At 50.2% G+C, this 13,723-nt stretch overlaps 8 protein-coding genes across 8 annotated transcripts; 5 read left to right on the forward strand and 3 right to left on the reverse strand.

The window, feature by feature from the left end:
- Positions 1-21: 21 nt before the first annotated feature.
- On the reverse strand, positions 22-782 carry ALT_4176 (sugar O-acetyltransferase; the record flags this gene model as incomplete). The annotated part of the gene is made up of 3 exons (XM_089599691.1): positions 22-99; positions 174-577; positions 716-782. 3 exons carry the CDS (start codon positions 780-782, stop codon positions 22-24), a joined length of 549 nt encoding a protein of 182 aa, XP_089456029.1.
- A 501-nt stretch (positions 783-1,283) lies between these two features.
- ALT_4177 (protein-S-isoprenylcysteine carboxyl O-methyltransferase) lies at positions 1,284-2,205 on the forward strand (the record flags this gene model as incomplete). Its single annotated transcript, XM_033558214.2, has 2 exons — positions 1,284-2,058; positions 2,117-2,205. 2 exons carry the CDS (start codon positions 1,284-1,286, stop codon positions 2,203-2,205), a joined length of 864 nt encoding a protein of 287 aa, XP_033414105.2.
- A 152-nt stretch (positions 2,206-2,357) lies between these two features.
- pex8 (putative peroxisomal membrane protein Pex17) lies at positions 2,358-4,601 on the reverse strand (the record flags this gene model as incomplete). Its single annotated transcript, XM_033558213.2, has 4 exons — positions 2,358-2,912; positions 2,966-3,414; positions 3,469-4,466; positions 4,528-4,601. 4 exons carry the CDS (start codon positions 4,599-4,601, stop codon positions 2,358-2,360), a joined length of 2,076 nt encoding a protein of 691 aa, XP_033414104.2.
- Positions 4,602-4,964: 363 nt separating this feature from the next.
- ALT_4179 (uncharacterized protein YPR153W) lies at positions 4,965-5,436 on the forward strand (the record flags this gene model as incomplete). Its single annotated transcript, XM_033558212.2, has 2 exons — positions 4,965-5,257; positions 5,316-5,436. The coding sequence occupies 2 exons, from the start codon at positions 4,965-4,967 to the stop codon at positions 5,434-5,436; spliced, it is 414 nt and encodes a 137-aa protein (XP_033414103.2).
- Positions 5,437-5,704: 268 nt separating this feature from the next.
- Positions 5,705-7,709, reverse strand: ALT_4180 (WD40 repeat domain-containing protein; the record flags this gene model as incomplete). Its single annotated transcript, XM_033558211.2, has 4 exons — positions 5,705-7,105; positions 7,170-7,370; positions 7,447-7,562; positions 7,622-7,709. The coding sequence occupies 4 exons, from the start codon at positions 7,707-7,709 to the stop codon at positions 5,705-5,707; spliced, it is 1,806 nt and encodes a 601-aa protein (XP_033414102.1).
- Positions 7,710-9,337: 1,628 nt separating this feature from the next.
- Positions 9,338-11,040, forward strand: ALT_4181 (putative diacylglycerol O-acyltransferase (DgaT); the record flags this gene model as incomplete). Its single annotated transcript, XM_089599692.1, has 3 exons — positions 9,338-9,605; positions 9,669-9,709; positions 9,775-11,040. The coding sequence occupies 3 exons, from the start codon at positions 9,338-9,340 to the stop codon at positions 11,038-11,040; spliced, it is 1,575 nt and encodes a 524-aa protein (XP_089456030.1).
- Positions 11,041-11,428: 388 nt separating this feature from the next.
- Positions 11,429-12,019, forward strand: ALT_4182 (MAPEG family protein; the record flags this gene model as incomplete). The annotated part of the gene is made up of 3 exons (XM_033558209.1): positions 11,429-11,460; positions 11,527-11,662; positions 11,732-12,019. The coding sequence occupies 3 exons, from the start codon at positions 11,429-11,431 to the stop codon at positions 12,017-12,019; spliced, it is 456 nt and encodes a 151-aa protein (XP_033414100.1).
- Positions 12,020-12,448: 429 nt separating this feature from the next.
- On the forward strand, positions 12,449-13,353 carry pyrG (orotidine-5'-phosphate decarboxylase pyrG; the record flags this gene model as incomplete). The annotated part of the gene is made up of 2 exons (XM_033558208.2): positions 12,449-12,605; positions 12,674-13,353. 2 exons carry the CDS (start codon positions 12,449-12,451, stop codon positions 13,351-13,353), a joined length of 837 nt encoding a protein of 278 aa, XP_033414099.2.
- Between the last annotated feature and the right edge of the window lie 370 nt (positions 13,354-13,723).

The raw sequence follows: 13,723 nt of genomic DNA on the forward strand, positions 1-13,723 counted from the left end.
CTGAGGTTTGAAGAGGTGTCATTACTCGGTCATCAATGTCTCAATCTTTCGAATGATCCTAGCTGGATTCCCAGCAGCAAGATGGAAAGCAGGAACATCCTATCACCATCGTTATCAGTCACAAGGACAAAGGATAGGAAAAATGACCACAGCTGCTATGGCTATGGACATACCTTAGTTACTACGCTCCCCGCCCCAATCGTCGCTCCCTTCCCAATCGTAACCCCCGGGAGGACGATCACGTCTCCGGCCAACCAGCAATCCTCGCCGATATGGATTTCTTTTCCCAGCTCCGGACCCTCAGTTCCATTGCGCACAGCGGGGTCCAGCGGATGAATTCCGCTATATAGACTGACGTTCGGACCTAGCATCGTTCGTGCCCCAATAGTGACAAGGCAAGTATCGATGATGACGCAGTTGAAGTTGATGAACACCCCTTCTCCTAACCGCACGTTGAAACCGTAGTCGATCCGGATCGGTGCCTCGACCCATGGCTCCCGTGATAGAAGAGCATCGTCTTCGGCGGGGTCCTGTTTTGGAGGTGGAGGAGGAGTCTTGTCATCGACGATGCTATCGACTATCAGCTGGAGTTCAGTGAGTATGCGAGACATGCTGCTCCCACATCTCAAGGTAGATTGTCGGTGTTACGAGACCATGTTGAGGATTGTTCTCGGTGTCATACACCTTTGAGAAATTTTCTTTCAATATTACTTACTCTTTCCAAAGCTCGATTTGCCGCCGGCGAGATATGTCACCGGCATTGTTGAATCGCTGACAGGCATGTTTACAGCGAGTCCGAACAGCTATCAGTTCTGGAGTGAAGGCATAGTAGAGCTCTCCTCGGAGCATCTTCTCTTTCTCGGACGGCATTCCGGTGAAAGTCATATTACAAAGATATGGATGTGTACAAATCGTGTTCTCTCTTGGTAGACAATGTTCGACCAACGATTGAAGCGTCATATTGTGGTCGAGTGGGGAAGTAACAACAATAGCTCAGGGACAATCCTAAAGTTAGACTAATCAATCCTCCCATATCCACAACAGACGCACTGGTATTGTTCTTGATCCGGCATAGATAAACATACACTATTGTTCTCTTTAATTTGCAAAGATGCATTGATATTTCTTTTCTACTTCATCTCAAGCTCTATACGTCCAGCCAAAGTTATAATAATCCAGACTATGACGCTTCTCTGAGGCCATCACAGCTTCCGCCGACAGACCAAAAAAGCTGCCCAACACCACTACCACTTCCACACGGTCATCCCGACCGAAAAACCAAAATGACCAAACAGACCTCATCCCAAGACGAAAGCGTCTCCTCCGGCAACCAGCCCAACACCAACAACATCACCCACACACCAGGCTGGCGACCCGCGCGACCCGCGCCGCCGCGATCCCGATCCCCTCCCCCCCTCGACCCATCCAACTATCCCAACGGCGAAAAGTCGCTCGCAGGCATATCGCTACGTGCCTTCCTCCTAGGCACAGCCCTCGGCGTCTCAACCAGCATCACGCTCTACCTCCTCTTCATCTCCCCACACCCGCTGTGGCGCGTCCCCTTCTTCATCTCCTCGCTCGCCCTCTTCCACTTCCTCGAATACTGGGTCACAGCGCAGTACAACACCCGCTACGCCTCGATCTCAGCGTACCTCCTCTCCTCGAACGGCTGGGCCTACAACGCCGCGCACAGCTCCGCCGTCGCCGAGTGTCTGCTCTCGCACACCCTCGGCCCGCGCGATGGATACACTTCCCTGACCGCGTCCGTCAACGGGATCAAGTGGCAGGTCGTGCTTGGAATCGCGCTGATGATGTGCGGGCAGACGGTCCGCACGCTGGCGATGAAGCAGGCGGGGACGAACTTCAACCATACGGTGCAGGTTGAGCGGCAGGAGGGCCATACCCTTGTGCGGCACGGGGTGTATGCGGTGCTGCGGCACCCCAGTTACTTTGGGTTCTTCTGGTGGGGGATGGGGACGCAACTGGTGCTGGGGAATGTGGTTTGTTTCGTTGGGTATGCGGCTGTGTTGTGGAACTTCTTTTACAATCGGATCAAGCGTGAGTGTTTTCTTCCGTCTGTTGCTGACTGCTGGTGGATTGGGCTAACGGAATGTAGGGGAGGAGAAATTTTTGGTATGCTTCTTTGGAGACGAATACGTCGAGTACAAGAAGAGAACTTGGGTTGGCATTCCTGGGATCTTCTGATGCCTATCTTCAAAAATTTATATCCCATATTTATTTGTACACTTGGAAGAAAATGGAGGATGAAATGTGTATCAATCATATATAGAACGTGCCAGAATGGTATCACCATATACAACCGAACGCCCTGCGCTATAGTCTAACGCGACTGAAGTCTAAAGTTTGCTCTCCGGTGCTACTCCCCCAACTGCACCGCTCATGTAGGCGCCCTCTGCATGGCTTCCCGAGTCGACATCTGCAGCTGTATTCCCGAAAAGAACAAGTTCACGACCACCTCTTGTACTCCACCAGGTGACGCAGTAATGGGCACGTTCGACATCCATCTCACCACTACTCAACGCTTCCCAGAAGCGCTCAATGCACATTTCACGCATCTCTGGTGTGCGGATCGTGTGAATAAGATTCGCGGTCAGTGGCAGCCATTCCTCGAGGTCCTCCACTCGCAGAAAACAGAGGCTGTCTATCAAAGCGAGGATCAAGGCAGCTTGCTCGGAAACTGGCGGGGACAGGCCCTGAGCACTTGCTGCTCCTTGCGTGGATTGCGGGAGCATCTTGTCGGATGCGTTTAGAGCTCTTTCGTGTAAAACTTCGAGGAGTATAGAGGGCAGCAACGGCTGACTATTTGCTACGAGTGACGGAGGGGCTGTCACCTGAATGACGGTCTTGAAGGCAAGGCGGAATTGGCGGGCGGATAGATTGTCAGGGAAGACCTTTGAATCATGAGCACAAATCGAAAGACCGGAAAACAAAAGATAGGACTTACAGCAAAGAGATTATCGATGTAGAAAGGAAGATGCCGGGCTGCTATGGCTGCATTCCCCGGAATCGCAAAGACAGCAAGAGCCACACTATGAGCGGCCTCGAAAATCTCGAGCAAATGGTTATTCCCACCTGCTGCGAGATACGGGAGTGTTGCAGAGATTAGAAGCTCCTCACTGCATTTCGGAGACAAAACAGGAGTGAAAAGCTCGGCGGTATTCAGAAAACAGAGATCCAGACAGCGCTCAATGGGGTGCTGTGGAATTTGACCAAGCTCGCTTGGTTTGACACTCTGTAGGAAATTCTCGGCCAGGTCCGGATACTGTGAAAGGATATCCACCGCCGTGAGGGTCACGAACGTGTGTTGCGAAGATGCGTTTTGACCAAGCCGAGATGAGACAAAGTAAAAGTTGCGAAGGATGTGGAGAGCTTGCATTGAAAGGTAGGGTGCAGCTTATGGAGTCAGTATGCAGAGCACAGCCAATTTTATCGGTACAGAACACTCACTTCTGTCAGCTGCAAGTATGTGATCGTTGAGTACCCTTCCCAGGACGGCGCGGAGAACAATCACAACAGAATATAGGCAGTTGCGGAGTAGCTTCCACAGGCTTGGAATAGTAGACTTGAGTGACTCAGGATCCAGAAAGTCGAGTTCTTCAGATGCATCGATTTCAGATAATTTGTTCTGGCGCCATTGGACCATTAGCGTGCGACCAAAATGGGCAATCTGATCCACAGATTGAGAAACGAAAGTGGGATCGCTGGCATTTTCAACTGAATGCGCAATCAGTCGCGACAAGGGGCCCAAAGCTGATATCAGAGGACTCGAGATGATTCCCGTCACCCGACGGAAAGTGACCGACTGCGATGACCACTGAAAACGCTTCCCCGGTGCTTCAACAATATCCTTATCAATGGTTCCGAGAAAATATCCTCCTTCTAGACCCTCGGGAGAGAAATATGTAGTTTGAATCAAAACAGGGAGCAAGAGGTCGTAGCTGATTTTGCTCCTCTCGTGATCCGACAAAAGCTCAAAAGTATGATTCAGGACCAAAGTGATACACTGCGCATCGATGCCGTCTCGGGAATCCAGCTCCTCAAGTGCAAGTTGCGCAGCCGTGACGAGTGCCGACTCGAGTTTCGTACGTATTCCCCACGGTAGGCTCTGTCTGTTCTGACCTTCAAATCCGATCAGAATACCACCCAATAAGAGTAAATGTCTCCAACGTGGTGATTTCTCATCCGCTCCGCTCACGACTGCTTTCACCCAATCTTCGCGTTCAATCTTCCTCGGTTTCACGTATGGTAATCTAGGTTCCGCCGGCTCATCGTTTTGTAGTATCGCAATGGCCGCTGTATTGAAGACACTGATGATTCGTCGACATGCCTGTAGGTCAACAGGCTGTTCCCATATCGCAGGGGCGGATAGCAATTGCGAGGCAAGCAATGTGATATTAAGGGGATTTCCCAGGAGACTTAGAAGGCTGGTCGCAGTGGGGAGAAGACTGAAAGCAATATGTCAGTCAAGCATCTTGTGTCGGATAGCCTGGATGAACGTGATCTTACTTGATAGCGTCTCGAAGCTCCGATGTCGATTGAAGCGACCGCAAGAGAGCAGCGAGAGAGTGTTCCGTCGCCATCTTAGACTCACAATGCGAGCGGCACAGCTGCCACCCGTCTCATAGGAAATGGATCTGTGTGACGAAGTGAAGGTGAAGATGTACCAAGATGATCAAATAGAACAGGACTGGCTGCCGACATCACGCTTACCGCGGAGACCCCAGATCGGCTGCCGAGGTTAGGTTGATAGTGTGCAAACAGTGCAAACAACCCACCACAGCTTCAGATGTTCCTACTCCCTATCTTATCGGCTAGAGCTATCTGGATTGCTTTCCACGTATCGCGTCAGGTCAAGGTTCGCGAAGATGTTTTTGCGCCGCTCCCCTAAGTCGTAAGGGTGCCATGGCAAAGAAGTTCTTTGTCGGTATCCATTCCTGAGCACCATGGCCAACAACCGCGTTCCGATCAACTACCAGACACCACCTTTTCCGGCGCTATACGATCCCGTGCCGACCCATCATCCTCCGCAGGTCTACTATCTCTACTATACACGAGACATTTGGCGATTCACCCTCTACTGGACTCTTATATTTTATGGAGCTAGCCACCTTGCTGTTGCTGCCTGTGCTGTGGTCACGCAAGGTCGGAATTGGAGGGTTTGTCTGGCCGTCCCGCTGGTGTTCTCTGCCATTGCCGCACTGGAAGCTCTTTTAGCTGGGAGTATTATTGGTCTCATGTAAGTGCCCTCATTCACAACGATCTCCGATAGCAGATCTAGGCTAATTGGTTTTGAGGCTCGGTGCTGTCTACGAAGCTGGTAATTTCAGGATGTCCACATGGATTCCCATGATATGGGGCGGTATCAACGTCCTGATCCTCATATTGTCCAGTTTTCCCATGCAAGGTGGCCTATGATCACTTGATTCAATCAACTCAACCCGAATCTTTGGAGATAGATTAGACCCAATTGCCGTCAACCGGATTCCCAGAAAAAAAGATTCTATCGACAACAAGCGACTATTCGCATAACAAACGGTATAAATATTCTACCACAGGATATATCACACTTGCAAAAAACTATTATCCTGAGAAAACGCCTAGCTGCATCCGGAAGCTGAAATATCGCTCGTCTTTACGCCATATCCCCGTCGAACTCAGTATAAACATCCGAGCATGCGGTGTCTCATCTTCGATATGCGTTGTCGGGCGTGCTGCTTTGCAGACCGGGGAGCCCCGCGGGACCCAGAGATGCAGCCAAAGAGGCGAAATTTTGAGGAGAAATGCCCTGGGAAAGGAGCTGCTTTTGTAGCTCCGCAAGGTCAACATTCAACGGCGGAGTACCTGACATCGCAGGGGTCATGGGAAATCCAGGAATGCCTGTGGTCGGAGGAAAGTTGTGTGGCTGAGAGGGGTTTTGTTGAGACAGAATCGCTGCCAGGCGGCCAGGGTCCATTTGAGGCATGGATGCAGGCATCCCAGCTTGCGGCGCAGATTGTGGAGCACCAATACCTGGTAACAATGAGCCAGATCCTGCCTGCAGAGAACCAAGACCAGGGGGAGCAATCTGGATCCCGGGGAGAGTCTGGCCGGTAGTATTCTTCTGGTCAGCCAAGCTTTCAGCCTCATCTTGTGCCTCTTGCTCTTCTTCTTCACGCATCTGTCGCCTTCCAAACCCACGACTCCATGTTCCTTGGGCTTCGGCAGCCTCCTCGCCGATGTGGAATCTGTCTTTCATGTAACTAGTCTCCCCTGGTCTTGCTCGAGACCAGAAGCGCGTGAAATTGTCTTTCGAGCCCGATGCCAAGATGTGACCCAGAGGATGCCAATCGAGTGACCAGATGGTCGCACTATGGGCATATTGGATCCGATGGGCAGGGTAGATGACCTGTGCTGGGGTATTCGCAGGATCAGGACTGTCGTACGGGGCAATTGTAGGAACCTGTCCTGATGGAAGGTTGGGTTCATCAAGTAAATAATGGTATAATGATCCATCCTCGCTCCCCGTGGAAATGAGGGAACTGTGAATAGGATGCCATGTAAGAGATGAAATAGGCTTCTCATGCCCCCGGAGAATGCAGATATCCCGCATCATGCGTAGATCAAACACTCTCGCAGTCTGGTCACGCGATGATGTAGCGAGAAGATTGCTGTTTACCCGCGAGAATCGGGTAGTCGTGACAGTATTCTTATGGCTGTGGAGGGTCGTCAAGCACCTAGCGGTGCGAGGATCCCAGAATTTCACCTGGTGGTCTTTCGATCCGGACACCAGAAGGCCTTTTGTCGGGTGCCAATCGCACGATTTGACATCCCAGTTGTGACCTGTAAGAACGGTGTCGGCAGTTCGTGAGGTGAAGTCGAAGATCTTTAGAGTCGTATCATCAGATGCGGACAGGAATTTGGTATCGCTCGGTGACCATGCTAAGTCTCGTACGGCATCGTGATGTGCATCATCGATCGTCTCCACGTTGTTAAAATTAGGTCGCCAGTATTTGATGTCGCCCTTTTGTCCTCCTGAGATCAGCCAGTCATGGCTATGCGACCACGCTATCGAAGTTACTCCTGCTTGTAACTGATCATAATGTGCCTGCTCAAATGATCAGCAAAAACCACCCCAAGTACGATGATTGGTCGGGTGGAAGCAAACGCACGTCCATGACGGTCTCAAAGTTGAAAGCCGTTCCGTTCCAAAGCATAAATTCGCCAGTATGTCCTCCAGTCAACAAGCGTCTCCCTTCCGGTGTCCACCTCACAACTGTGATAGGTTTCTTCGATTTACCGATCGACTGGTGTAGGTGTCGTACGGGTATCGTATCTGCAGGAGAATGGATTCGCGCCAACGGCGGAAGCATCTGAGAAAAGAGCGGCCGGTTAGTTGACATCGTTCAGCTGGGCGCGGACGTCCGTAGCCAGCGCGTATTAACTCACATCAACTACATAGCTTGCGCTTGGTCTCTCTGTCTCCATCCGATGACCTCCTTTGTACCGTGGTTGTCGTGTGCGCATCCATTGTACGAGCGATGAGCCGTAATCAGTAACCAGTCCTTTGAATTAAGAATTAGCGTCGCAACGACGGAGTCGGGAATTCCTTCAGAGAACCTACTCGGTCGTCGGGGTCCCGCAATTCCACCCTCGTATGGTTTTCTTCCGTAAGGCTGGGAGTCGCCGGCCGCATCATCGTAAAAAGCCATCGCTACGCGACTTCGTCTGGAGATGGATTGCTCACGACAGGGCTGTAATCATGACAGGGAAGCTGAAAATCGAGCTGAAAAGAATTGACAAGCTTTGGTGCGTATCGCAAAAAGAGCTACTTTGAGCGAGAACGCATCAGCAGCCTGCAATGGTGAGCTCTGGTCGAATTATTAGTGTGTTTTGTCGTCGATGGCTAGAATCAAAAGTAAGGTATGATCGGGGGCGGTCGAACCTCCGTCCGTGAAGTCTCCCCACTCGTGGTTCAGATGGACATCTCCAATTCGTACGGATGCTTGGCAATCAAATGGTGTCTATCAAACATTTATCTAGAAATCGTTTGAATCCGACTTTGCAAGACGAAGATGTCTCTATCAAATGTAAATTTACTAGAGACGAGGTCCGCAGACAATGCGGACCTAACCACAATCTTCAGCGTCCGGGACTCTAAGCTGCCAGTATCGAGACCACATATGAAGCACCACAAATTCTCCATATATGGTACAAGCTTCTTGTCGCGACTCCCTTGCTCTCCTGCGCTTTTGCTACAGCTCCTCAGTGACATCTAGAATTCTTGCCATCCCATGCTGTTATGACTTCATAGAGGTTTCTTTCCTCATCCGAAAATGGACTATACAGCAGCACTCCTAGCCCGGCAAGGTAGTCCTTGTTTTCTGCTTCGCGCAAGACACAGCTTCTCATCTGGTCTTGCGGGTCTTGCTTCCGACATAGACTCATTCAAACATGGGGTCGTACAAACTTATTACAGTTCCTGGCCGACGGATCCGCCGCAATCTATTCAGCTGTACGAGCGCAAGACACCCCTAGAGTCGATTCCAACTGACTGATTTCGTAAACACTCGATGGCATATAATTGTCTGGCAGTAAAGATCACCTAAAAGATTGAGTATTGGACTTCTTGTAGGCGATGTTTGTGCGTCAGTTTGATAGGCTCCAAATTCGGTACCTGTCAATCCAGATTGTTAATTTGTTGATGCACTCAATGTTCTGATGCTGTTTTCCTTTGTATTGAGACAGCACAACGCCAGGTTCCAATCAAGGCGAGAGATAAGGAAAGAAGGACCTAGATTCTTTCCTTAGTGCAGCAAGCAGACAAGGATAGCCATTAACTGAGCGATAATGAATCGAATCAAGGACCTTGTGCTGTCGGAGACGATGTCAACGGCGTCTAGGCATGCATTTGGCGCAGTGGTGATGCATTCGTGCGTGGGTCAAGCGCATGCGAGCGTGACGGAAGCCCGCAAGGTGACTTGATTAATAACGGTCCTCGCCGGTCGAGAGGTACCTTAGACTTTCATACCCCGGTCGCCCTCGAGAGGCCTTTGCTCAGACATTGCTGCGAAATGCGTAACCAAGAAACCCCACCATGGTGCTCTTGAAATTTATTTATCTCGCCTACGTCCTTTCTTGGTATCACCATCCAGATTCATCTTTCTTGTCATGGTAGAGCAGAGCGAAGCTCAATTGCTGGCCTGTCGCTTCAGTGTTCCGAGGTATCTCCGCAATTGAACTGCGAATCAACTAGAGCTCTCCATCCTGTCACTCATTTTCCTCGGAGATTTTCATTTCCTCACTCGCAGTGCTGAGGTTTGTGCGACACTTCACGAAGATGAGTGCTTCCGAACCAGTATCTTCGTCGGCCAGTGCTGTTAGCACGAGCTCTGGAGGGTCGACTCCGTCAAAGCTCGTGAATGGAGCTACCCGCAATGGTTCCGCAGCAACTGGCAACGGCTCTATCGGGACAAAAGGGAAGAGGAGGAGCAAATATCGCCATGTTGCAGCTTATCATTCGGAGCTGCGGCATTCGAGCCTCAGTCGAGAGACCAGTGTGGTCCCAAGTTTTCTTGGATTCCGGAATCTCATGGTGATTGTGTTAGGTAGGTATTCCGCCTGCATCGCCTTTTCACATGCTTGGTGCTAATATAGCTCCCCGTGTTTAGTGGCGATGAATCTTCGCCTGATAATTGAGAATTTCATGAAAGTAAGCTTATATGGTATAATCCGAAAGCAGCTTACTTTGGTATTCTAACAAATATCTTCCTGCAGTATGGCGTCCTTATCTGCATCAAGTGTCACGACTATCGGAAGCAGGATGTCGTTCTTGGGTCGATCCTCTTTGCCCTTGTTCCATGCCATCTCTTCCTTGCGTACATCATCGAATTGGCTGCAGCTCGGCAGTCCAAGCAAACTGTCGGTCGACAGAAAAAAGATCTATCGGCGGAGGAGTGGGAGCGCGAACAGCAGGCCTTCCGCTCAACCTGGCGGTATACAGCCTTCTTCCATACGGTGAACGCTACTCTGTGTCTCGCCGTGACCAGCTTCGTTGTTTATTTCTACATTAATCATCCCGGAATCGGTACAATTTGTGAACTCCACGCAATCATTGTGTGGCTCAAAAATTGCTCCTACGCATTTACGAATCGCGATCTGCGGCAAGCAATGCTCAACCCCTCTGCGGAGTCTGCTCTCCCGGAGATTTACTCCACATGCCCATATCCAAGAAATATCACGCTTGGGAATCTCACATATTTTTGGCTAGCACCTACACTTGTATATCAACCCGTTTATCCTCGATCGTCGCATATTCGATGGTCTTTCGTTGCCAAACGGCTTGCCGAGTTTTTTGGTTTAGCTGTTTTCATATGGCTCCTCTCGGCTCAGTATGCAGCTCCGGTCTTGCGAAATTCCATTGACAAGATCGCTGTGATGGATATTGCGTCAATCCTGGAGCGCGTTATGAAACTGTCCACAATTTCTCTTGTCATTTGGCTCGCCGGATTCTTTGCGCTCTTCCAGTCGCTGCTGAATGCTTTGGCAGAGGTCATGCGGTTCGGAGATCGTGAGTTCTACACAGATTGGTGGAATAGCCCGAGTCTCGGCGCATACTGGCGGTCATGGAACCGGCCGGTGTACCTCTTCATGAAGAGGCATGTTTTCTCGCCGCTGGTAGGAAGAGGCTGGAGCCCTCTTGCGGCGAGCTTTATGGTCTTTTCCCTCTCTGCAATCCTGCATGAGATGTTGGTGGGGATCCCTACTCACAATTTGATCGGTAAGGACTTTGTTCTCGTCGCGAATGATAAAACTGGGATCACTGACGGCCACATAGGTGTTGCATTTGCGGGGATGATGTTCCAGCTGCCATTGATTGCTGTGACAGCTCCCTTTGAAAAGGTGAATGACGCCTTGGGCAAGATTGTAGGGAACTCGATCTTCTGGGTAAGCTTTTGCCTCGTTGGTCAACCGCTGGGTGCGCTCTTGTATTTCTTTGCATGGCAGGCGAAGTACGGAAGTGTCAGCAAGATGCGCGTTTAGATTCGGAGCCACCAATATATCATATATCTGAGATGTAAAAATTCAGCCAGTTGCTCGGTTCTTTCCAGATGCTCGATCGAGATAGTGAGTCAGAAGAAAGCGCAAATCTTGAGGCAGCGTTCGGATATTTTGGATTGCTTCCATGCATATTGAAGCGGATAAAACGGGCTCCTGGCTGCAGGACGGATACGGCCGTTCGGATAGGTTGATGCTCCGAATGGACAACAGTTACCCCGTCTTCCGGGAACCTGACGTCAGGCCAGAAAAATATAAAAGCACCGACTGGGACAGATTCTAGTTTCTCTGCCATTTAAGCTGCTCAAACATAGCTACAATAGTATTTTTGTTCAAGTTATAGCAGATTATCCTGTTATTCATCTCCGTCGAAATGGTTGCTATCGTTGTACCAGAAAACTACGGGTATGTCCTCCAACTGTGTCGAAGTCTCAACTACAATCGATAATATGAAGCTCATTGAAATGCCAGTGCCGTCGTCGCTGTCGCTCTGGGAGCTATTCCAGTACTTAGCTTCATTCATGGTGGCATCGTGACCGGTCTTCGGAAGGACGCCAAGGTCCCCTATCCTCACACCTATGCGACCGTTGAGCAATGCAAGTCAAATGTGCGCATACCTTGAACTTGTTTGTTTACGCGCTATGTAAAGATTATGAATGCTGAATCCATGATGCAGGCCAAGGCCGAGCAATTCAACTGCGCGCAGCGAGCCCACGCTAACTACCTCGAGAATATGCCTCAAACAATGCTCTTCACGCTCTTCGCGGGTCTGAAATACCCTCACCTGGCAGCAGCAATTGGCGCTTCATGGGTGTTTTTCCGAACTCTCTACTTGTACGGCTATGTGTACTCGGGTAAGCCACAAGGCAAGGGAAGGATGCTGGGGGGCTTCTTCTGGTTTTCTCAAGGCGCTCTGTGGGCTCTGAGTGTGTTTGGTGTTGCGAAGGATATGATCTCTTTCTGAATTTGAGAGTCATTCTGCATCTCACAAATTATGTTATGTATATATATATGTACGGTTAACTTCCATAGGGACACTGCACAGTAATTGACCAACGTGTTACCTCCTACTGTTCTACCCCAATCTTCTAGCTGTAGCTTTAACCCGTAGCTGACCCCACAGTCGGAGGCGGAGGAATACAGCACCGGCGATGCGTCCGTCTCCATCCCGATTGATACGCAATTTTTACGAGGGAAAGGACCTAGATAGAGTACAACTCTAAATATTGTCCCGAGCGGCTTCCATTTGAGAATAATTGAGATTTGATTCTCAAGTAATTGACTGGGCTGTGTTAACCTCAATCGGATAATATACCACATTGCTCAACTTACCTCATCTCTTCAATCACCGTCATACCCCGCATATACCCCTCGGTCCCCTCCATCGCCTACGATGTCTTCCAAGTCGCAATTGACTTATGCTGCTCGAGCCAGCAAGCACCCCAATCCTTTGACAAAGAGGCTCTTTGAGATTGCCGAAGCAAAGAAGACAAATGTCACCGTCTCTGCTGATGTGACGACTACCCGAGAACTCCTGGACCTCGCTGACCGTACGGAAGCCGTTGGATCCATTACACATCGCGTCTAGAAATGGACTAATCAAACTTTGATGATACAGATCTCGGTCCTTACATCGCCGTCATCAAGACACACATCGATATCCTCACCGATTTCAGCGTCGACACTATCAAGGGCCTGAATGTTCTGGCTCAGAAGCACAACTTTCTGATCTTCGAGGACCGCAAATTCATCGATATCGGCAACACCGTCCAGAAGCAATACCACGGCGGTGCTCTGAGAATCTCCGAATGGGCTCACATTATCAACTGCAGCGTTCTCCCCGGCGAGGGCATCGTCGAGGCTCTGGCCCAGACCGCATCCGCGCAAGACTTCCCCTACGGTTCTGAGAGAGGACTCTTAATCCTGGCAGAGATGACCTCTAAGGGATCGCTGGCTACGGGCGAATATACCAAGGCGTCAGTTGACTATGCCCGCAAATACAAGAACTTCGTGATGGGTTTCGTGTCGACGCGGGCCCTGACGGAGGTGCAGTCGGATGTGTCTTCGGCTTCAGAGGATGAAGATTTCGTGGTCTTCACGACGGGTGTGAACCTCTCCTCCAAGGGAGATAAACTTGGACAGCAATACCAGACTCCTGCATCGGCCATTGGACGAGGCGCTGACTTTATCATCGCCGGTCGAGGCATCTATGCTGCTCCCGATCCGGTTGAGGCCGCACGGCGGTACCAGAAGGAGGGCTGGGAAGCTTATATGGCCAGAGTGGGCGGCAAGTCATGATTTCCTTTCTTGGAGCAAAATTATAGTACCAGTATGACTCGTGTGGAGGAGGCTGCATACAATGTGCCTCCCATTAACTGATGAGCTCCTCCATACTGGCCCTTGTAATGCCATCTTTTCCGCCTCCAATGGTCAAGATTTTCATTTTGTTAAATTCCTGGCAGTGAGTCCAGCCAGTGGGATAAGCTTCGCCAGAGCCGCCAAGGCTTTATCTATGTAGCCGATAAGCAAAGTGGGCTGATAGCTTAATACGGAAGGTCCCTTTGACAAGTCAACCAGTGCAGAAGAGATAACAGCTTTGCATCATGCATCGATGTCTCATCTCAGACAAAATAAGTCGTCATAAGTCATCGATTGAACCTAGGGTAGA

The sequence above is a fragment of the Aspergillus lentulus genome (assembly GCF_001445615.1).
Source record: "Aspergillus lentulus DNA, contig: Alt08, strain: IFM 54703, whole genome shotgun sequence".
NCBI lineage: Eukaryota > Fungi > Ascomycota > Eurotiomycetes > Eurotiales > Aspergillaceae > Aspergillus > Aspergillus lentulus.